This window comes from Diabrotica virgifera, chromosome 9 (assembly GCF_917563875.1).
Source record: "Diabrotica virgifera virgifera chromosome 9, PGI_DIABVI_V3a".
Taxonomy (NCBI): domain Eukaryota; kingdom Metazoa; phylum Arthropoda; class Insecta; order Coleoptera; family Chrysomelidae; genus Diabrotica; species Diabrotica virgifera.
This window is the reverse complement of record NC_065451.1, coordinates 206717837-206743952: the sequence shown is the minus strand read 5'-3', so window position 1 is coordinate 206743952 and position 26116 is coordinate 206717837. Positions and strand designations below refer to the sequence as shown.

At 33.6% G+C, this 26116-nt stretch overlaps 1 protein-coding gene across 1 annotated transcript in view; it reads left to right on the top strand.

Moving 5' to 3' along the window:
* LOC114334051 (chaoptin-like) overlaps window positions 1-26116 on the top strand; it is a 233205-nt gene that overhangs the window by 160390 nt on the left and 46699 nt on the right. The window contains exon 2 of the mRNA XM_050662484.1: window positions 23730-23909. Within this exon, the coding sequence (XP_050518441.1) occupies window positions 23735-23909 (175 nt within the window). The 5' untranslated portion in view covers window positions 23730-23734. The remainder of the gene's footprint in view (window positions 1-23729; window positions 23910-26116) is intronic.

Genomic DNA, 26116 nt, shown 5'->3' with positions numbered 1-26116 from the left:
ACGTATTGAATAATTACATCGGTTGTATTGTGGCAGTGTATATTATCGCCACATCTCCCAGTTATGGCCATATTGCATTTTCAAAACCTCCAAAAACCCTACAGTGAAATACCGAAGTAACTTACTTTATAGTCCTGTCGCCTGGGGGGGTACAACGGCCTTCTTAATTCAGATGGACTTACCCAAGTTTTTTTTTATGTATTTTGGCCCGTAGAACACGAATTTTTTGGGTAACAGTTGATCCGGATGTCGATAAGATTGTTAAAAACCAAGAAGTTGAGGAATCACATAACAGCGATTTCTCGCAAAACAAAACATTTTTTTGTATTCTTTGGGCTATTCTAACCAAAAAATGTTCCTACAAATTTTTTCGTAGGATGCATAGTTTTCGAGATAAACGCAGTTGAACTTTCAAAAAATCGAAAAATTGCAATTTTTCAACTCGAATAACCTTTGAATAAAAAATAAAATAGCAATTCTACATACCGCCTTTAAAAGTTTGAGTCAAATTATATCTGTTTTGGATATTTGCATTGCTAAAAATTTATTTTTTGATTGTTAAAAAAAGCTTTAAACACATAGTGTTTCCCGTGCCTAATATATGCGTTTTAATGCATGCTACGTACAAATAGCCCCGCTTGCACTTTTACCTCCTCTACCTACTCGTTCGATTTTAAATGAGAAATCATTGAAAACATCACTCAAGCACTAGGTGTTTATAGCTTTCTTTAACAATAAAACAATAAATTTTTAGCAATACAAATAATTAAAACCGATATAATTTGACTTAAACTTTCAAATGCGGTAAGCAGAATTGTTATTTTATTTTTTAATCAAAAGTTATTCGGGTTCAAAAATTGCAATTTTTCGATTTTTTGAAAGTTCAACCGCGTTTATCTCGAAAACTATGCATCCTACGAAAAAATTTGTAGGAACATTTTTTGGTTAGAATGGCCCAAAAAATACAAAAAAATGTTTTTTTTTTGCGAGAAATCGCTGTTATGTGATCCCTCAACTTCTTGGTTTATAACAATCTTATCGACATCCGGATCAACTGTTACCCAAAAAATTCGTGTTCTGCAGGTCAAAATACATAAAAAAAACTTGGGTAAGTCCATCTGAATACAAGAGGCCGTTGTACCCCCCCTGGCGACAGGACTATTATACTTATCCAAAACAATATTTTAGTTCAGGCTATATTGCATAAGATCGGGCATTATATAGACAATATTTTATAACCTTAACACAAAATTCGAATTTCTTGCAGTTGTGGCACAGTTGAACTAGATGTGCGATATGTAAAGTAGACTCCCTCTATAACGAGAACTGAAATGACTGACTAATTACCTCGTTATAAGCGGATCTCGTTATATCAGACAACAATAATGTTGTGCATACATAAGAATATATAGTTTTCTAAAACACTAACTTCCTATAGTGAAGCCATTCGGAGCAATATAAGACACTAAATATTGTTTCCTCAATAATAAGGCTTCGCCATCATAAATTGTAAATTTTCTTACAATATTTCAATATCGGTCGATAGATAAACAGACAGGAAGAGGTTTATTAGGCGGGGGATTTTATTGCAGCACTATCCTCGATAACGACACAGATGTGTCGACACAGTCAGTTATAGTATTTATTTATAGCCATTACAGCGCTAAAAACAGGTAAAGATACATATTCTACGATTTCATTTTTCCTCGTTATAACCAAATATGCCTCGTTATAGAGGTGTTACAGTTCAATAGGAACTTCATGGGACATCTAGTGTACCTCGTTATAAGCGAAACCTCGTAATAACCGTGTTCGTTATAGAGAGAGTCTACTGTATACAGGGTGTCCCGAAAAATAGTGCGTTCCTTCAAGGTACGGGCTAAGTGCACCATTTAAAGCAAAAAAGTTTGGTAAAATTTTTTTGTAAAGTCAACCGTTTTCAAAAAAATAATTTATTAATTTTAATGCATTTGATTAATTTCCACAGAAATGCAAATACACCCGACAACGCTGCGTTCCATCTGTGTAAAAATACTTTTTATTAAAACTCAGTGGCGGCCCGTGAGGTAGTGCCATAGAGCCATGGCACTACCTTGCTAACTATCCATAAACATATTTTTTATCTTCAAAACTCTTTAATTCCTATTAATTTTTTTGTGTGTATTTCTTTTGATCTTCATAAATTATATAAAATATGGCAACTATGGGCGCAATACAATCACTGCCGACAGCGGAGATTATTCGACAGGAGAATCTCCTTCGCGCCGAAGTCAGTACTGGCACGAGTAAAGAGAGAAAGATTTTACGAGCATTCTATGTAAGTGACAGAGAAAGAGCTATATTGGACTATATTTTCTGTTAAAAAGTTTTTGTATTTATAATTAAACTTTTGGTGCATCATGATCGTGGGTATTTTGATAATATTTTGATTATTTCTTAAGTTTAATTTATTAATTGACAATAAAGATTAGTATTTTAAAAATGTTTTTGGTGGTTTTTCGCTAGAAAAAAAAAACTACAAATGTTATAAGTGGACACTATAAATGTGGAGCTTTCGAGTTAGCTTTAAGAGGTCACGACGAAAAAGAAAATTCAGAAAATAGAGGCATATTTAAGGAGCTGGTCAATTTTAGCGCCGAATTAGACAACGACTTAAAGGTTCATATTATTCAAAGTACCAGATCTTTCAAAGGTCTACCTTCTCCGGACATTTAGTTGCTTCTAATTTATTTATGTCGGAGAAGTTTTCTGCTTATAAGCATCAGTTCTCCGAATCATTTCTTAATGAACCATGAAGACAATTTTAATTTTTAAGCAAAACTCGGTTTAAAACTGAATTAGAAGTAGGTACTGTATTAGCGAGACGAATTAAGTACTACCTCTGGGGCTGTTTCGCTATCGGTTTTATTGTAGAGGGAAGGTTCAAAAAGCACATTTGAAGAAACTATTAAACTTTTAAGTATTTTAGTTACCATTCCTATATCAACATCTGAAGCAGAACGCTGTTTTTCGATGTTTACATGGAAACCTAGTGCTTTAGGTATGCTATCTGCAGAAAAGCATTTTGTAAATTGTATTGATAATTTTAATTATAAAGTCATTGAAAACTTTGCAACCAAAAAATAGAAGAATGAACTTCATATATCGTAAACTTTAAAAGTGACATTACAAAAATTTGTGCATGTGTGTGAATAATGAAATAGTATTATTTTTATAAATTGGTAAATAGAGACTAAATCGTAATAACAATTTTCAAGCACTATCAGCAGTAAATGCTGGTGGTAGGTTAAGAGGTTTTTATTATTAATTAATTTACGGAACTGTTTTGATCAATGTTGGACAATTGCTTGGCACCTCAGATCAATAAACTTAAGATATGTACATAAGATAAAAGTATCCGCGCATATTTTTTTTAGTTTTTGTTGGCAGTATACCTTTTTTTGACAATATCGTGAATCCGTCACTAAAAATTTTGGCGGCTGCCCGAGTTGTGGCACTACCTTCTTAAAGTGGTACATACGAGCCGCCACTGCTGAAACTCAACTATCATGAATCATCAACCATTAGGCATAATAATTTTGTATTGATAAAATACTGATAACAGTGATAGAAAAACAGCATAATATTTTTGTTTTTATTAAATATCTAATAAATAAGGTTTGTATAGTGTTTTAACTTACATGAACAGTTTTTATTACAATCAACAAACAAGCTACGTCTTCAAGAAATATCTATCGGTAGAACATTTACAAAAAATTTGAGTATTACATTTCTCCATTCAATCTTCTGGGAAGTTCGAGTGGTTCAATCAGATGATTACTAATCAATAGGGCTTTTCATCGACTGTCATTTGTTTCGAGCTTCTGTCATGTGTCACATAATATTAATATAGCTACGGCATACGTCTTTGGATTGTATCATTGGTAGATACCAATAACGTATGACGTAGACGTATTTATATTTTGTGACATTTGACAGAAGCTCGAAACAAATGACTGTGAATGAAAAGCCCTATGAACTGTCAATAACGTATGACGTAGATATATTAATATTATGTGACACATGACAGAAGCTCGAAACAAATGACTGTGAATGAAAAGCCCTATACGGATGGAATGGCCCTGTCCCATTCAAATAGTGAAACGAGATTGCCACCAACATACAAGAGAGAGGTTCTAGAGAGAGACAGACAAGGTGCTGGAGAATTTGACAGGCCGTGTAATTTGAGTTGCCTATATAAATGGACCCGATTGAATCAGTATTGACAGTTCGTTGAATGGACCTCATATTTTAATTTTCAGGGCTGATTGGTAGTACATATTTCAAAATTTGAATACTTTTTTGTATTTACAGAGTAAATAGAGTACAGAGTACCACACTTGGTGTTTAAATACTTTTCAGAATTGTTATTTGTATTTATCAAAACAAATACCTACTTTCCTAAAGTATTTGGGAGTTAAATAATTTTAAAACTATTTAAATACTAAATTAGTGACTGTTTTATATAAAGTGGAGAAGTAGTCCTTGATTATGTTTTTATGTTACTTTTATATTTAGAATTTTACTTTTATATTTCCCCGATTTAAGTTAATATAGGCAACTCAAATTACACGGCCTGTCAAAGTTTCCAGCACCTTGTCTGTCTCTCTCTAGGACCTCTCTCTTGTATCGTGGCTGCATTAATTGTCTTCCTGCCTATTCCATCCGTATTGACAGTTCATTGTTACTAATACTCCCAACCCATACATACTTTTGGCGTTATAAAAATAAAACACACAAGCACCATTTCTCGTAAAACAAGCTTTATCTGCACACAACACTTCACACATTTTGTTCTGAAACCATCTACAAACCCTTAAACTTCGAGGTAAATCACCTTGGTGTACCTAAATCTTGCACTAATTATACACTATAGGTACGTAATTAACATAATACTTGCGATCGAAATCATAACAATACCACAACAATACGATGTATAGGGCTTTTCATTCACAGTCATTTGTTTCGAGCTTCTGTCATATATCGTATAATCCGTGTATGTCCGTGTATATTAATATTATACACAGATTATACAACATATAACACAAGCTCGAAACAAATGACAATCGATGAAAAGCCCTATTCTCAGGTTACAGGTAATTATGATATGACTGTTTACAATTTTAAATATCTTCGCTATGTCAAAATAAATAAAACTGCCAGGTTGCCAGATGTAAATTTTAGCAAAAGATATTATTTCATTTTTTTGAAGTAACAGATGACTTTAGAAAAAAAATTTATAAGAAAGTTTTCTTTTAAATTGTGCATTCTACCCACACCTTTAAGGAACGTACTATTTTTCAGGACACCCTGTATGTATATGTATATGTATATGTATATGTATATGTATACTATACTTCTTTGCTTCAGTATCCATCTGGCTTGCAATTTTTAGAAGGCGTGGAGGTGTTACCAGGAAAATGGTCCAATAAGTTTTGAATTTGATATTATTTTAAATACACTCACCTCACCGGCACAAAATTCCGCCACCCAAAATTTTTGATTAAGTTTGACAATCTATAATTTTATTATTATGTACTCCGATTTTCAAGATTCTTGCATCAGTTTAGAATAGAATAGAATAGAAATATGCTTTATTGTCATGAAAAATTGTACAATTTTATCGACAAAGCTTATAAAAAGTCAAGAAAACAAAACAATAACAATTCAATTTACTAAAATTACATAAATCGTCAATATATTTACAATAATAACAATAATAATGAAGTTAAACAGAAGTAATCAATTGCAAAATTTAAGTAAATTGCAAATGCATAGTCTACCTAGTAATTAATAAGTTTAAAAGTTAAGCTGCTGCATATGACACCCAAATATAGACAAAAAAATGATAATAAAAATACTACTTGTGCAAAGGGTACTGTAATTTCTTAGTTATTGATTAAGAAAATCTTCTACTGAATAATATGGTCTTTCAGATAGGTAGGCTTTTGTCAGTTTACGGAATTTGGGGAAAGATGCTGCAGATTTAAGTTGTAGAGGGAGATGGTTGTAAAGTTTTTTTGCGGAATATAATATAGATTTCTTTACTAACTCAGAGGACGGGGTCGGCATATAGACGTCAAACGTAGAATTTCTCGTGAAGTAGTCATGATTAGGTCTTGGTGGAAAGACATGTAGATGTTTACGAATTAAGCAAACAGTTTCTAAAATATACAAAGATGGAAGGGTTAAAATTCTGTGATCTTTGAAGTAACTTCCGTAATGTGTTGTTCTTCTGAGGCCAAACAGATATCGAATTGCTCTTTTTTGTAATTTGAAAATAACATCGAATTGGGCAGCTGTACCAGAACCCCAAAAAGGAAGACCATAACGAAGATGTGACTCGAACAAAGAAAAATATGTTATTTTTGAAGATGCTAAATTGAGTTCATTCGAAACAGATCTTATAGCATAGCAAGCTGAGGATAGTTTCTTCCTTAACAAATCGATATGGTGGGACCATTTAAGGTTGCTGTCTAAAAAAATACCAAGAAATTTTACAGAATCAACGGTACTGATCTGGCTGTTATTAAGAGGTAAGGGTTGAAGGACTCCTTTATAAGACAAAGCTACTGTTTTATCTACGTTAAACGAGAGTAAATTAGAGTCAGACCAGGTTTTTATTGTAAGTAGATCAGAAGTTATAGTAGCATGAAGAGTTGCAACATTTGAGTTGCTCCAAGTGATACTGGTATCATCAGCAAAAAGAAAGACTTTTCCATCGATTTTTAAACTAGTGATGTCATTAATAAAGATAAGGAAAAGTAGAGGACCCAATACTGAACCTTGAGGTACCCCACATACAATGTTTTTGAGACTAGAGTCTGTATCATTTGCTCTAACCAGTTGTTTCCTATCATCCAAGTAAGATTGGAACCAATCTAAAGAAATACCTCGAATTCCGTAGAAATTTAGTTTTCTTATCAAAATGTTATGATTTACACAATCAAAAGCTTTGGCGTAGTCACAAAAAACGGTGGCAGTGTGAAGATTATTGTTCAGTGCTTGATAAACCTCATGTAGTACAGAAAAGATGGCATCAGTGGTGCATTTATTATTTAAAAATCCGAACTGATTTTGTGACAAAATGTTGTTTTCAACTAGAAAGGATTTAAGTCGGGCTTTTATGAGTCTCTCAATAATTTTGGAGAGTACCGGTAGTAGTGCAATAGGTCTATAATTGCAGGTATTAGATATTTCACCACCCTTATGAAGAGGAATAATGATGGCTGTCTTCAGGCACTCTGGAAATTTACCTTTCTCAAAGGAATCATTAATTAGTGAGATGAGGACTTCTAACACATTTTCTGGGAGATTAGAAACAATTTTTATCGATAGACCATCAGTACTACAGGAGGATTTGCTTTTGATACTATTGATTGTTTGGATCAGTTCAGATTTATCGACTGGTTTTATAAAGAATGAATTCGAGACCTTTCTTGAATTAGGGAGATAAGCAATGGGATCTTGTTGTGGCAAAATAGTTGATGTAATATTTTTACTCACATTAACAAAGTATTCATTTAGATTTTCAGGGTCTGGAAGGGAAATTGTTTTAGCAGTGTGGGTTTTATTTCGAAGATCGTTTATTATGGACCAAGTTTCTTTTGCAACACTTTTTGAGCTTCCCAAACGGTTATGGTAGTAGTCTTTTTTAGCTGATTTTATAAGTTTAAGATAGGTTGCCCTGTACTTTGTGATATATTCAGTGATAGAGACGTTGGTAGTAAATTTCCTGATATAGAGAAGAGAACGCATATTCTTGGAAGATATTCGGATACCGTTAGTAGTCCAGGGTTTGCGATGTTTTGGCTTAATTGCAATTAAAGGAAATACTTTATTGAAGATACAGACAAGCTTATCCAAAAAAGCACTGAAATTATTATCCACGTCCATAGCAGGAAAGCGCCACTCAGAGGTTAAGCATAAATTTTGGAAATTACGAAAGTTCCGGGTGGAAAAAATCCTGCCTAAACGTCGGGTTTTCGAGGAGGGTTTGCTCAAGATATTAAACAGTTAGTTTGTAGGTACATGTATTTGGTGTCGTTCATTATTATTCCGGTAACCACAAATTTTTGCTTAGATGGCATTATACGGGGGTTAATGGAAGCGATGTAATTTCTCCTAACTTTAAAAAATTCTGTGGAAAAATTGGAGGGCTGCTTTTGTTTCATACTCCTTTTGTGTTATCCTGGATTTATCAATAAGATTTTGTTTTATGAATTATCCGCATGTTATAAAATTATCAAGCGCACTAAAATTAACAAAACAAAACAAAATTAACAATAAAACAAAAAAATTCAATAGCGAGTATGTCCACCTCTTACAGCAACGACTGCTCGCAACCTGTTTGGCTTCAAATAAAGATGTGTTATCCTTGCCTGGGGAATAGCCCAATATTCCTCCACGAGAGCCATAACTGTACCAAATTTTCTGAAGGCCTAGGATGTCGGCGAATAACTTTTTTAATTCATCCCATAAATGCTCAATAGGATTGAGATCTGGGCTGCTTGCGGGACATTCTAATCTTATCAATCCAACCTGTATTTTATGAGTCAATCAGTGTTTTATTTACAAAAAATGGTACAGTTTCTTACAACAAAAGAGTTATTCGGATAATTCAAAAAACAAAATTTTAGTGATGCCTCCGGAATAATATGGCAGGACTATGAAACAAACTATGAAACAAACAATAAGAAACAATGAAACAGGCCCTATGCAAATAATTGTCAGTGATGAATCAATAACAAAAGTTAACCATTTTAAATACCTAGGATGTTGGATAAACGAGACACTAAATCCGGATGAAGAAATTAAAACTCGTATAGAAATTGCAAGAGGAGCATTTATGAAACTTAGATCTATTCTGAGCAACTCTCAGCTGAATTTACAACTAAGAATCAAGTTCCTAAAATGTTATGTGTATCCTGTATTACTATATGGATGTGAAACCTGGATCATGAAGGTTAACATGATGAACAAATTAGAAGCCTTTGAGATGTGGTCGTATCGTAGAATGCTCAGAATATCTTGGGTTCAACGCATTTCAAACAGAGAAGTCTTAAACAGAGTAGGTCAAGGCGAAGGTGACTTAATGAAGATGATAAAAAAGAGAAAACTTGAATATCTGGGGCATATAATGAGAGGTAGCAGATACAGGATGCTGCAGTTAATACTCAATGGAAAGATCGACGGAAAAAGAGGAATTGGTCGAAAGAAATATTCATGGCTCCGAAACCTTCGTCAATGGACTGGCTTATCAGCAGATCAATTGTTACATGCCGCACAAGATCGAGAACGATATCGGCAAATTGTTATGGAAGCTACCCACGCCTAAAAATTTGGGCACGGTACTTAAAGAAGAAGATGAAACAAAATCAGCTCTTCCATTTTTCCATAGAATTCTTTAAAGTTAGGAGAAAATACAATGCTTCCATTCACCCCTGTATAATGCCGTGCAAGCAAAATTTGTCGTATGGCTCATATCGTCCCTTAGCTTACAACACCGCTCAAGTCGAAAATTAACGGTTTTGACATATACATACCGTTGGATAGGTCTTCTCATTGCGCATCTAACCATTTGTCACATGATTTAGATTTCAGTCAATCAGATGCCGTAATTCAAAAAGTAGTGACACCGCACAAGTCGTCAACACCGCACAAGTCGCTCTGTGATTATTCTGTTTGTACGTGAGTTTTACTGCTGAAAAGTCTAGTATCCAAAGTTTTTATAGAAGAGTAAGAGGTAAGCTATACAGGGTGTTTCATTAATAATTGTCCATATAGTAACTGGAGAAACCTTAGCACAAAATGCGAAGATTTAACCTAAAACACTTAAATAAAATGTGGTTCCTTACTGAGATACAGGGTGTTTCATCTAAAAATTGAAAAACTGTTTTTGCTCAGCATTTTAGAACTATTCAACATATCCTTTTCATACTTGGCAGTAAGTGCGACCACTATACACTCTACTAAATTATGATAAACAAACGTTTTTGGCTACTACCAGAGGCGAACGACAGGGGATAGTGAATGCTTGACCCTTCCCAAATTCTACGCCACTGGAGGAATTACTACTTTAATACCATTTTTAGATTCTCCAATACTTTTTACGTAAATAATATACTCCTCATTGGTAACGATAAAGTCATTAGTTTTCGAGATATTTGAAGTTAAATATGAAACGGCACAGTTATTTTGATTAATTTATGATATGGTTCATATGACTAAAATTTAAAAATTATTTGTACCCAGTACTTTAAAACTATTTGGCGTATCCTTATCATACTTGGCAGAAAGTATAGGTACTTTACATCCTACTAAATTAAGATAAATGAACGTTTCTATCTACTACCAGAGGCGTACGACAGGGGGTAGTGGCAGCTTGACCCTTCCCAAATTCTACGCCACTGACGAAATTGATATTTTAGTGAATTTTTTTGATTTTTCAATACCTATTATGTAAATAATATACTCTTCATTCGTTACGATAAAATGATTAGTTTTCGAGATATTTGAAATTAAAAATGAAGCGACACAATACATTAATCAAAATAACCGTGTCGTTTCATTTTTAACTTCAAAGATCTCGAAAACTAATGACTTTATCGTTACTAATGAAGAGTATATTATTTTCATAGAAAGTATTGGAGAATCCAAAAATTGAACTCAAATAGCAATTCCGCCAGTGGCGTAGAATTTGGAAAAGGTCAACCATTCACTATCCCCCGTCGTACGCCTCTGGTAATAGACAGAAACGTTTGTTTAACATAATTTAGTAGTTTGTACAATACCTATACTTCCTGCCAAGTATGAAAAGGATACGTCGAACAGATTTAAAATGCTGAGCAAAAATAATTTTTAAATTTTTACATAAAACACCCTGTAACTCAGTAAGGACCCACATTTTATTTAAGTGTTTTAGGTTAAATCTTCGTATTTTGTGCTAAGGTTTCTCCAGTTACTATATGGACAATTATTAATGAAACACCCTGTATAATAAAGTAATGTTTATTCGTTTACGCGTATTAATATAGAAAGAAATGATAATAAAATAACTTAAGCAGTGTTTACTACTTTTAAAACAGAATATATTTTTTTAACTTAGGCGGTGTTTCAAAAAGTAGTTTTTTTCGTCTCTTGTAGTTGGTAAAAATGACTTATGCGGTGTTGTAAGCTAAGGGACGATATAGGATATTTGAACCATTTTACGGTAACACCAGAGTTCGACTGCGTGGATTCTTTTTTGTGTTGCTTCTGTCATTGTCCAGACCTCAACACCCTAAAGCAAGATGAAAAAACATATAGCACTTAAGTATTCTAGTTCTCAATGATATACCCAGTTGGCGGTTGCATAGAACTTTTTGAGTTTTGTAAAACACTGTACGTGCCTTTTCCATACGTGTTCTCAAGGGCGCCCACAGGATATTTCCTCAGGGGGGCAAAGGGTATTGAAACAAAAAATACAAGAAAAATTGTTTTGCTGTTTAAAACGCAACACGGTTAGTGTCAGTAAAATGTTACTTAAATAATAATTGAATTCTTCTGGTGTCCATCGCAAATAAATCAATTACTTTTTGCATGAAGTTTTCTTTATTTTCTTTTATTTTTCTTCTGTGTACAGATAACAGGCATAGCCCACTTAGACGATTGTTCGACATCGTATTCCTTATCCAGGTCTTCACACGTTTGAGAGTGCTGTAAAAAGGTATCGAGGTTGTTATATTGTAATGTAAGTTTTAGAAGAACTGAAACACATGGATAAGAATATAACGTAATAAAATTATAGTTAGTTACCTGAATGATCGCTCGATGGTGCAAGTTGTTGGTGGCAGACAAAGAGCTATTTGGATGGCTTTTGCTACTGACGGCAAAAAGCAGGCATGCTCATGCTCAAGAACCTCTATTAAGTTCAGTTTTTCCAAGGCTTTGGCATCTATCTCCGTGTTTTTTCAAAGGTCGAACCACAGAATTGATTGCTCCTTAAAGTTGTCTAACAATTCACAATACGTGCTGTTTATATTGTTAATAGACTTAATAGACATGATTTTAGGGTGCAGATTGAAAATTTCAAATGATGGTTTGTTTCTATCTGAAAACCTATCTTTCAACGATTGAACCAAAGAATCCAAATAAGGCAAGAAAATGGACTTTCTATAGTATTCGTTGATAGTTTGGGTAGAGTGATTTGGTCTGTGAACCTGTCTCGCAGCAACACGAGGACATGTGAGCTCGATTCCAAGCTTGTTTGCTGTTGTTTCAACATTTGCCATAATGTTATCAAACTCTTTTTCTCCATTTTGTCGGTCTGAACTGAATAGCTCAGTAACCTTCTGAATGTGTTTTGATATCTTCAAAATATCTACACTGACACCTTGTAACATTTGCGTAACGATTTCTAACTTGGCAGAGTATTTGGCAATCACATATAGACATATCACAAATGCTGTATTTGTAACTGCGCAATGAAGCTGGAAAGCTTTCTGCCTTGTGTCACGGTTACCTTCAGTCGATAGAGTCTGAAGTGCTTCAGCGATGCTAACAAACTGCTCACTAAACTTTCGAATTGCTTTATATTTTTCGGTCCATCTGGTTTCACATAGTTATTGAAGAGTTCCCACTATTACCCTTCTTTGGCCATTCTGCCGAAAAAATGTTATAACTTCTTTAACTGTGCCAGTTGTATTCCTGATTTGTGGTATGTCATTTAAATCATTGACTACTAAATTTAGCCGATGACTGGCGCAATGAAAATATAGAGCTTTTGGGTATTTCTCAGTTATTCTTTTATGTACTCCAGTTATTTCCCCAGCCATTGTACTACAACCATCATATCCTTGGCCAACTGCATTTTCCAAGTTCAAGCCCCAATTTGTTAATGTTAAAGTAATAGCATTTGCTATATGTTCAGCATCTAAACTTTTTAATGGGGTGAAACCAAGGAAGTCTTCTCTGATGCAATTTTCACTTTTATCAAAATATCTCACGCCCAGATAGAGTTGCTCTGTACCAGTAATGTCCATTGTTTCGTCTGCTAAAATGGAAAATATTTCATTATCATTGATTTTTGTAACTAACTCGTCTCTTAAAACCGTTGCACATAAATCAATGATCTCATTTTGTGTCCTATGGGAAATGTACATTGCATTTTTCGGTGCATTTTTCAGATGGTCTTCTAAAACAGAATCACCAGCTTCTTTCCTAAAATGTAAAAGGTTATTGAACACAGCATCCTCATTGGTATGACCTCTTAATGGTAAGTCATGTAGTGCACTAAACAAAATTGAAGAAACAATGGATTTTAGTTTCGCTCTGTTCGATTCAATTTGCTTGGCCAAACCATAATTTGCAAGACATTCAACATTTTTCTTTTCATTTTTTATGTCAGATATAAAGTTACTTGAGTTTTCAGATGCTTGTCTGTGCCATTCAGAGTTCATATGCGATTTCGCATTTTCATGAAACTTTCTGAAATTGGTGAATGGGCGATTTATAAAGCCGCTTTGATAACTACCATGGGTTACGCGGGGCCTAAACAGTACACACAACTTGCATAGCCCACCTTTAACTTCTTTTGAATAAGCTAACCAGGGGTACGTATTTAACCATTCATGGATAAATGGTCGTTTGCCATCGTCAATATCATACTTGAAATTGTAACATTTATCTGGCTTCCATGGGTTTGTTAACAAAGTAAATTTCAAGCGATCGTTCAAGCTACAAATTTTATTAGTATCAAGGTAGTTCCCAACATCCAAATTTAAACTGTCTTCAACAATCGCAAAATTATCCGATGCGGTGGCCGTTACAACGTTAGTTTCTCTTTGAGAGGCGGATACAGCTGACTCCAAGCTAGATGGCCCTGCTACAGCTAAATCATTTTGACTGCATACTATACTACTGTTTTCGGTACTGTTCGGTATGTCAGATCCATCATCAATTTTCAGCCGCTTGTTTGGCTTGGTAAAGAACTTCCTTATGTCCATTTTTCTACAAATACAGTAGGCTAATTAAATTGATGCATTCAATCAGCTAAGTGTTAGGTGTCAAATAAATTAACGCATTTAACCGGGGAGTAGGCCGATAAATGGACAGAATAAGACCAAATGGATAATTTAGTTGCATTGAAAAATATTTTTAAAACCTTTTAGAGAAGTAAAAAATTCATCTAAGTTAATTAAAATTTGTAGATTAAAATACCTACCTTGCACAGTTGAATATCTCAACTGCGATACAGGAATAACTTATTTTCTTAAAGTAGGAAGGGTACTTATAAAAAATGTTATTACTTCAAGCACAATTTTTGAAATAAATATTGTAATTGTACTTCATAGACGCAAATGATGTTATTTTAATTCATAAAAAAGTATTTTTTACCTTTACACACAATAGATAACTACCTCGTAAAAATAAGCCTATTTTATTTAAGGTCAAGTGAGAAATAAAGTATATTATATAATACTTACACGTTGCACAAAAAACACTTTTAACACGTTAATATAAGTTCTATGAATAACAGTATATAAATTGTGAGCACTACCGTACTACTAGACGTATCAGATCGGCCGTTCAGCCCACCTATTTCATTTCTCAACTGGATAAGCCTAGACCGGACATCATCAGTGCATGCGACATGCGCACCGAAAACGATGCGGTTCCATCCAAACATATGCGTCTCAGTCAGAAGGGATAAGGGATTGAGAAAAAATACATTTAAACTGGCATATCTCGTGAGCGATTATGATTAATATGGAATTTATTTTATAATATAAAGTAAGAGAGAGCTAAATATTTTTTACACGCTTTCGCCAAATTCTCAGGGGGGGCGATGGCCCCACCTGGCCCCTCCCTGGGGGCGCCCTTGCGTGTTCTTATCTCTAGTGAGTGGCCCCAAATTTCATCAAGATCACTTCCAAGGTACGTTATTCTTGTTACTTTTTCCAGATCTGTTCCGTCGACATTGACCTTCACTCTTCTGTTTTGGTGCTTGCTGATAACCATCGTTTTTCTCTTCTTTGTATTCAATTTCATTCCAAAATCTCTACAGACTGTCGTTACTCGGCACATTAGGCGTTGCAGTGCTTCAGCATTATCTGGCAGAATGACCGTGTCATCAGCGTATCGCAAGTTATTTATACATTGCCCGTTTACAATCATACCATTCGTGGTGCCTTCCAAAATTTTATTAAATATCTTCTCAGAGTAAACGTTGAACAGCAAAGGTGACAGGTCCCTGTCTTATTCCCTTCTGGATATTGATTTTTCCAGATGTTTTGCTTTTTATTCTGATTTTAGCATCCTTCAGTTTTTATCGTCGATATTACGTCACCTTAAAATATTTATTAGTTTATTATGTTTTACCAGGTCAAAAGCCTTCTGAAAGTCTATAAAACAGAAGTATACCTCAGAATCAACATCTCTACATCTTTCAACTAACACACGTATTGTTTTGTTATTATTATTATTTTCAACTAACGTCCAGGGCGCATCTGTTTTGAGATGGACGTTGAAAGGTGACTCATAATTTTTTGCAGAAATTGCTTGGAATTAACTCATATAATAATAATTGAGGATTATCATCCCACTCAAAAATGTCGGGAACATTGTTTAAATAATCAAAATGTCAAAAAATGAAGGAAATATTCGATTTTTTTCTTCGTTTTTTGATTATAACTTTAAAAGTATTCACTTCTGAGAAAAGTTGTACTGATATAAAAGTTGTGTAATTAAATTTCCTGCAATATTCGCGGTGTGCAAGTACTTGGAAGGGAAACGAGAAACGACCGTGCGCGAGTCGCGGAGAAATATTGCAACTATCTTAAATAATTCATATTGTCAATTGAAATTGTCAAATTGACGTATATTTCACACCTTCTGTCATTGAAGCCGAAAAATTATATATTACTCCACAATATTGATATGATATGCAATTATTATATAAAGGTAAATTTAATTAATTTTATTTTGCTTGCAGTACTGCATTTTAATAACTAATTTTATTTAATACATACAATTGTTTACGTTTGCATAACATAACCTGCATCTTATTTTTCTTCTTATTATTTTTTTGGACTATGGCCTTGACAATTATCCAGCAACCAGGACTAATATAATTGGCCAATATAATTAAAAGTGCGAATAAAAGTACAGAGCGTAGAAATAGAGGTCGCTTTGCCGAACTTGCACGGTCACAATAGGATTGGCTTACTATTTTAAAAATTGTCATAACATAACATAAAAAAACAAGTACATATTCGCATTTTACGTTTTTCAGCCATTTGTACTACACTTAGGACCTTCATGTTTTATCCAGAAAAACTGAATGATACATTAAAACAATACTGTAAATTTCATTAAGATCGGTTCAACAGATTTTGCAAAATAAATTTTGTAATCCAGCTTTCGCAAAAATTATTCATTTTTTCAAAATGTTGCAGGACTGAAAATAACGCAGATAGCAAGTTGAGTTTTTTTATACATATAGAAGAATACTGTACCTTTGATTTGCAATTTGCTAAATTAAAATCGGTTAATTACCACGGCGTCAGGAATTTTTTTTTAAATAAACATTAATTTTTGATTTCCACCAAAATTTCTTTCAATTTTTATCTAATATATTATTTTCTTACTCTGTATTTTGTTGTATTTTAATATTTTAATTCCACAAAAATCAAACTTGAGAGCAAAATAATCGACTCACTTGCTGAATTGTACACACAGGGGCGGCTTTACCTATTGTGCAGGGTGTGCGGTGCACACGGGCGCCGCGATGTTGGGGGCGCCGGCAGCGAGCGCCAAAGAGCGGATCCTTTACTTTGTTTTTCAACATAAAATATGCTTTAAAACGATTAATGAAAAATTACATTGGATTCTACTACAGGTTTGGATATTTTAAATTACTTGTATGCAAATAAATTACTTTCAGTGTTCCCAAATTTGTTCACTCCCCTTAGAATTTACCTCACATTGCCAGTGACAGTAGCGCACAGTAAAAGATCATTTTCTAAATTAAAATAATTAAAAATTATCTAAGGTCAACATTGTCGCAAAGCCGATTGACAAATTTATAACTAGTAAGTATTGAACATGAAATAAAAATTGAAGTAATAGTTATTTATGTACCAAGTCAGTAAATTTACTCTTTATCGAACGAGTCTGATATTATGAGCCGAACGAGACTAGCGAGCTAGGCGAATAACAGACGAGTTCGATAAAGAGGCTTTACTGACGTGGTGCATACAAAATTTTATCGCCAACAATTTGATATTGGTTAACACTTTCTTATAATTTAAAATTTAAGAATTTTTTAAATATTAGAGTTAATAAAAATTTTATGACAGTGATGACAGATGACTTTTGCATGATGGCCGCTTTCGATTTTTAATTGATAGTATATCAATACATATTGAATAATTACTAATTCGGTCAAGTTTTGATTTATTTTCTATGAATATAATTACAAAATACTACAGAATTTTATTTTTGGCATAAATTGAATTAACAATGTCGTTAATTTTGTACAATATTTTTAATAATTAAAGTACATAAATTGTAAGTTTACTCAAATGAATAATCGATTACTGCCATCGACTACTTACATTCAATCTCGATTAATCGCGGCAGGTAAATTAAAATTCTTCTTTCAGTACAATAAAGTGTTACTTTACTGCTACAAATGAGTACAATAATGGATGAGTTTAGTGACGGTTGGCAGTAAATCATATTATTCTATAATGCAAAAGCACGAAAAGTATCTTTTTTATAATTATATGTTATAGTATGTGCGTCCTGTAATAATTCGTTAATAAATTATTATTGTTTTTTTAAATAATCACAACGGTGTTCTTTTTTATTCATTTAACCAATTCCTTCCTAAAAGTACTATTTACTCGTGGACTCAAACCTGTCAAATTTCCTCAACCAATTTTTAACCTTACCTCATAGGTAAAAAATTTAATTTTTAATTAAATATTTTTTTCCACAACCGTGTTAAAAATGCAATTTTTAGCACTCCATACGAGCGTTAAAAATGCTACTTTAAGGCACTAGTGCTTTAAAAATTTTATGGCACTGCAGTTCGTATTTACCGTATAGGCATATTTTTGATGTAATGTCAAAAAAATATAAAAATGGAATGTCAGTCAAGTTCAAGTAAAAGTTTTTGTAGATATTGTCCTGTAATTACGTTTGTAGAAAAAATATTGTATGATATGCGTGTTAAAAAGTACATTTTTAAGGCACTCATGTGAATTGCAGAACTCGCTACCGCTCATTCTGCAAACTTTCACATGCGTGCCTTAAACGTGTACTTTTAACAATTATATCATATGTAGGTTGTTCCGCAACCTTTAAATTGCAATATTTGCATCTGGATTTTTGTTTACATTATAAGCGTACCTAATGCCTCTAACACCCCATGTGCTAGTACTAGATAGGTACCTATTCGACTATTCCATTTTGACTGCGCGTCTACCAAAGGGCGCCAAGGCATCTACTGCACACGGGCGCTACATGGGCTAGAGCCGCCTCTGTGTACACATTAGAAGTTTCGAATTTCCTAAACCTGTTGTCCGATTCGAGTGATTTTTTTAGTATGTTACAGCCTTATTATTTAAGAAAATCGATATAATATTAATATTGCTAGACAGGTAAAGGTCATTTTATACCGGGTGTAACAATCATAGGGTGTTTTTTTTAAACGTACCTAACTTTTTTATTATCCAACATAAGCAAATGAGTCAAAAAAGAAAATGTTAATAAAGCCTAAGCTTACAATTGAATTTTAATTTAAATATTTTTTATATGCTAGAATACTCCACAGAGTGTTCCGAACTTTAAGAAAAAACACAGTATGATTGTTACACCCGGTATAAAATGACCTTTACCTGTAGAGCAACAATAATATTACATCGATTTTCTTAAATAATAAGGCTATAACATACTAAAAAATCACTCAAATCGGACAACAAGTTTAGGAAATTCCACGTGTACAATTATTCAGCAAGTGAGTAGATTATTTTGCTCTCAAGTGTAATTTGATTATTGTTTGTGAAATATTGTTTAAACAATTGCATATGTTTAAAAATAATAAACTTTTATTCTCTAATAATTTTAGTTATTAGCTTAGCTTTTCTCGTTTGATACTTTTAAATAAATCCGAAGGAATAAAATAAGCTGTTCTGGACTTACGGCTGGGAATATTATCATAATTAATAGCTCTTTCTGTGTCTTTATGTCCTTTTCCTTTCACATATTTTCTTCGTATAATATCATTGAAAAAATTGATTTCAGCTTCATAAACTTCCTCAACAAAGGTTTTTTTGGATATACCTTCCACTGTCATGGATGGCTTTTTGTTGTAGTCACATAAACCAAATGTAGTCATTCCTTGTATGTACTGATTCATATCTATAAAACCAGAATTCATTCTGTCCATTAACAAAAATTTTATTCTCTAAGTTAAAATATATGAACAAAGAAAGTTTTTGCTAAAAAATTGTAATTTCGAAGGACAGAGTATGTGTTTTTATTTTGCAATAAACAAATTTATTTATTTATATCGAAATGTACTAAAAATTAAAATTTACCAATCATTATCAAAGGTCATTTGAATGGCCAATCCGAGCCAAATGAATTTGGAATGCCCAATCCGAGCAAACGTATCAGGGCCGTGCCGTGCTATGATGCGGCGAGGCAGTCGCATCAGGCGGCATCACAAGGGGGGCGGCATAATCAGTAAAAAAAAATTGTCAGATTTTGTAAAAATGTCAGAAACTATAGAAAAAATGAAATGTTACAGACAATAATAGATATATGGCTAATGACCAAATGAAAATTTAATGAAATTGGAGAAAATCTTAATATAAGTTCCGAATCTCCAGCTGAAAATGATATTCCAGCCAGGTGAAAAAGCATTTATTTGATAACGAAAAATCTGTGGCAGAGCTCTTAACAGATGAAGCTTAAAGACACCGCACACATCTTATGGAAAATATAATGTCACTCAAATGAAATAAAATTTACATGAAGAGATTCGTCCCGAATTTACGATAATTTCTTATCATTGCGCCAACTCTGTATTTTGAATAATAAGAGCGTAAATTGATAAAAATAAATCTAAAATCAAATGGGAATGTACGTGTGTCAAAGGGAGAAAAAAGATTTTGTAATTCGCTTACTCCATAAATCTTTCTGAGGGATTAAGGCAGAGGCTTACTTATCCTATCTTATCCTATTATTATTATTGATAATAAATTTGGTTAGTTGTACCGCCTCTAATCGGCTAAATCTAATGGTGAATAGACTGTTTTCAATCGCCGCTAGACTAATATTATTTATGAATGCCAGTTTTATGGACTTCAAAATGCGATTTCGATATACTTTAATTACATTTAACGCCCTAATTAAGCAAAATTTAGAGTTAACGCAAGGGTATCAAATGATTGAAATTTCGAGACGAATCTATTCATGTAAATTTTATATCATTTGAGTGACATTATATTTTCCATAAGAGGTGCGCGGTGTCACTTTAAAGTTGTTCATCTATATTTTAGACATTTACGTTAATTCTTTGATTGGTCGACTTTTCCTTCTAGAAACTCATAAGTAATAAATTTTTATGATATTTTTAAACTGAGGGAAATAGATAATAAAACACTAGAAAAATATTGTAAATATGAATTTTAATTCAATACTTTCAATTTCAATTTCAAATACTTTTACCATGAAACCTTTAATTTCTTTATACCCAAATGTAATTGTAACACAAAGAACACTCCCTGTCTTGGTAGCTAGTGGGAAAGAAATTTTTCAAAATTAAAAATTATTAATAGTTATTTGTATAACAAGGGAGGAAAAGGCACTTTACTCCCATGTTATACATATTATTTTTCCACCTTCCTCAAATATCAAGTAATTTTTTCATTTTTAAATAATTTATTTATGTAACTAACTGACAAAATTTATTAGAGCACTAAAACTAACAAGTAGGTACAGTATAACTGTCAACTGTCAAATATAAGTCAAATTATTAATGTAAACACTGTTAAATCAAAATAACAATTTACTGTTTTTACCATTCTGCAAAATACAGGGTGCTCTATAAATAAACGTTAAAATGTATAGATACTTACGTAATAGAAAACAGAATATTGTATAGAGCGTCAATAAGTTATTTCATCATGACATACCATGACGTCACTTTTACTTTTTCTTCCTAGGGAAGAAAAGTACTTTCCCTCCCTAGGAAGGAAAAGTACGACTTTGCTCCCTACAATCAGGTCAGGAAAAGTATACTTTCGGTAGAGGTAGGTGGAAAAAACTATTTACGAAACCTTAAGACAGACGAAACTAAAAGATTAGCACTTATTTCAATATAGTTGTCACTACACCTATCTATCCACACTAGACTACACCAATCTGATTGACGAGTTTACCAAAATTAAAGTCAGAAGGATAAAATTATAATTTTTGTAAATGTTACTTAATGTAATGTTAATAGATACCTAATATATTTCATTTACTTTAGAGTATGTTTTGTTTTTAAAATAAAAGTTTTCGCGTTGATTGATGAATATACTGGTTTTGAACGGTTTTCGTTCATTTTGTGTAGTTTAATTTACTAAATATAACAGTTAAGTTTAATAATATTTAAGCGGCGGCATTTCGAAGACTTGCATCATATTGAAAATATTTACCGCACGGCTCTGAAACGTATCCGCTCTCCTGCGCGTAGCACCAACAATTATTGTTTATTTAAAAAATTCCTGACGCCGTGGTAGCTAACTGATTTTAATTTTGCAAATTGCAAATCAAAGGTACAGTATTTCTCTATATGTAAGAAAACTCAACTTGCTGTCTGCTTTATTTTCAGTCCTGCAACATTTTGAAAAAATGAATTTTTTTTGCGAAAGCTGGATTGCAAAATTTATTTTGCAAAACCTATTAAACCGATCCTAATGAAATTTACAATGTTGTTTTATTATATCATAAAGTTTTTAAGGGTGAAATATGAAGGTCCTAAGTGTAGCATAAATGGTTAAAAAAAGTAGAATGCGAATACTTGTTTATTTATGGTTTTTTCGCAATTCTTGGTGTTTTGCAACCAGGGTGGCAATTTTTAAAAATTTTAACTAGTCCTTTATTGTAGTAAATTTAATTACGCAAATTTTATGTCAGTGCAACTTTTCTCGTAAATGAATAGTTTTGTTTTCACCCATTTTGAAAAAATGTGAAATCTTTGTATTATCCACGTCCGTCTGTCCGTCTGTCCGTAACCACAACTCCTCCGGCAATATAGCAGCTAGAATGACAAATGAGGTGTCAAATGAAAGCTGATAATCCAAGGATGGTACTAAAGGTGAGATATTTGACCTTGGCGGTCTGTCCGTCGGTCTGTACGACCGCGAATATAACTCCTCCATCATTATACCAGGTAGAATGACAAATGAGGTGTCAAATGAAAGCTTATAATCCAAGGATGGTACTAAAGGTGAGATATTTGACCTAGGCGGTCTGTGCGTCGGTCCGTACGACCGCGAATATAACTTCTCCGTCATTATACCAGGTAGAATGACAAATGAGGTGTCAAATGAAAGCTGATAATGCTAGGATTGTACTAAAGGTGAGATATTTGACCTAGGCGGTCTGTGCGTCGTTCCCTCCGACCGCGAATATAACTCCTCCGTCATTATACCAGGTAGAATGACAAATGAGGTGTCAAATGAAAGCTGATAATCCAAGGATGGTACTAAAGGTGAGATATTTGACCTAGGCTGTCTTTCCGTCGGTCCGTACGACCGCGAATATAACTTCTCCGTCATTATACCAGGTAGAATGACAAATGAGGTGTCAAATAAAAGCTGATAATCCAAGGATGGTACTAAGGTGAGATATTTGACCTAGGCGGTCTGTGCGTCGGTCCCTCCGACCGCGAATATATCTCCTCCATCGTTATACCAGCTTGAATGATAAATGAGGTGTCAAATGAAAGCTTATAATCCAAGGATGGTACTAAAGGTGAGATATTTGACCTAGGCTGTCTTTCCGTCGGTCCGTACGACCGCGAATATAACTTCTCCGTCATTATATCAGGTAGAATGACAAATGAGGTGTCAAATAAAAGCTGATAATCCAAGGATGGTACTAAGGTGAGATATTTGACCTGGGCAATCTTTCCGTCGGTCCGTAGGACCGCCAATGTAACTCCTCTGCCATTATACCGGGTAGAATCATAAATGAGGTGACAAATGTCAAAGTTTAGTAAGAATGACTCAACATTAGTAAATTCGTATATCAATCCACGCAAAGTTACACGTAAAATTCAAATATCGTCTTCCAGTTCTACTTTCGATTATTTTGGGTGAAAACCTAGGACTTACGAAGTCCAATTACTTGTTAGAGTTATAATCAACAAACGAAGGAAAAAATCGAATTTTTCCTTAATTTTTTGACATTTTGATTATTTAAACAATCTTCCGGACCTTTTTGAGTGGGAAGATAACTCCAATATTATTATATGAATTATTTTCAAGCATATTCTGCAAAAAAATATGAGTCACCTCTCAACATCCAAATGTACTAATATTTTTACAGATACGCCCTGGTCTATTGAGAAAAGTACTTTTCTTGTATAGTAATATACTTCATTAAGAACAACAAATAATATTTAATTTATTTATTTATTGTTGCAGGTACAATGCTTCTGGTTTTATACACAATACTAATCTTCTTCCTACGATGTTTCGACTGTTTCTCGTCAAGTGACTGCAGCTTTAATTCCATGTGTTCTTGTTCATTAGACGAGCACGACTCTACCGCCAAAACGATTCACAGTGTCAGTTGCCTTTCAGTTCCCTTTTACAAATTTCCAAGTAAGTACAATTAATTAAGCGTCAGCGATTCGGGGAAATGTTTCAAAGAAAACTGCTCTAATTCTCTAATTCGGAAAATAACAGCTTAAAAACTATAACTAAACTTCGCAGGCAGGCGTTAATTAAAAATTGAACAAGTTAAATTACACTGCTCGTCAGAGAAAACAGTCCCCACATTATGTACTGTTATATAATTTTTAAGGGAGAAATTTAGAAAATTAATTTATGTCAAAGACCACGAGATCATAGACTTTCATCGCCCTGTATATGGCCAAAAATTGTAAATAGTATTAGTTAGTCATAAGCAGTGTTTCGTGAAAAGTGTTAATCGTTCAGTGTCAATGATTCTATGAACGGACTTAGACAATTAATACGGTCGGATTAGAAAGTACATGTATTCGCTTTGAAGTAAACAAGAGGACGTTTATAAATGCTTTTTAGAAGGAAAGACGGTAAACGCAATTGTTGAGTTTTATAATATCGGGTTTTTATAGCATGTAGAAACACAAAAGTAATTTTGGTATCTTCTGCAATTTGACAAAATGGAAAAGTTGTATACAAAAATAATTTGTTCTTAAGAAATGAAAGTAAGGATGTAATGTGTAGAGAGGATGTTCTGTGATAGGCGAGAGAGTCGGATGGAGGAAGAATGGAGTGTTTTGAGTCCGAGTTTGAGGAGGAAAAAAGTTTCACTGTGTAATGAAGATCTGAGGGGAGCAGTCCAGTTTTTGAAAAGTAAGAAGTCTGTGTAAAGTGGTGACGTTGGCAGCCGTGTAAGCAGAATCGTGTTGAAACGAAATCGTTGATCGAGTTGAGAAGTTAAATCTCCTTGTGTCCGAAGAGATTCCTGTTTCTGTCTGGAACGAGTAGCCGGTTGGTATTAATTTGCACAAGGAATCGAGCAGAGAGAAAATTGAGGAGATATTTCGAGCGAGTGCTGTTGTTTGTTTGTGAAGCAGTTTTGGACGAGAAGGATCGTTCGCAGCATCCGAGGAGCACGTGTGGGAGAATCGAGAAATACACAATCCATGAGAATAAGAAAAGAAGAGAAAAAAGGTTAGTCAGATTATTTGTGAAATGGAGAGAGTTGTTTTATATCACATACCATATTTGTTTATTTTTATTGAACAGTTCTACAGTATAATTTAGTCATTCATAAATTCAAAGAAGAAATAACTAATCTATTTAAAAGGTGAAAAGTAAATTTTATTTTTTTATATAATAGTAAGAACAGTCTAACGAATTATTTAAATGAAAATTTTGTTAAAAAATGAGATTAATTAGGAGCAGAATTAAAGATTAATTTATTAGATAAGAAATAGTTGCAGCAAAATTGAGTTTTAGCATACATTTAAATCTTATATTTATGGTATATTGGATAAATAATAGTTATTTATGAAACAGTTCGTGAAGTATGCTTTTTGCGAACGCACGCGATATTTAGAGCACGAGCGACAACGGAGCGAGTGTTATACATCGCGTAAGTTCGCAAAAATTACTTCACGTACAGTTTCATACAATATTTTATCTACGATAAACAAATAAAAAAACTGTAACTCTTCGTTACTGGAATTCATTTCTATTCTACAATTTTTAGAACTTTGACATTTAAAAATCCTAACTACTTTCAAACCACAAAACTGTCAAAAATTTTGTTGTGAGTCATTGCTCATATTGTCATCACCATGAAAACGCGAAAGTTAAGGATATTTGATTATATGAAACTGTGCCAAAATACCCATTGAAAGTGTGCGAAAAAGTAAATACCGTTTAAAATACATTGTTACTTCACGCACACTTTAAACCCTTCACGCACTCCTATCTATAATGACAGTTTTCACAAACTAAAAACTTATACATACTATGACATAGAGCAGGGCTTCCCAAACTGTGCGTCGTGACGCCCTGGGGCGTCGCGGCTTTGTTCCAGGTGCGTCGCGTGTGAGCGCGGACTTTTATTCGCTATTTTAAACTGATATATGACTGAAAATAATATTAACTGGGATAACTGTTTAGGCGTGTGTACGGGGGTGCCCGAGCGATGCCTGGACAGTATGGAGGACTACAAGCTCTCATCAAAACCAAGGCTCCAAGTGTAAAATGGACACATTTGTCATACATAGAGAGGCCTTAGTAGCAAAGAAATTACACCTGAATTAAGTGTTGTGATGGATAGCATTATTAAAGTGGTGATCTACACACGACCC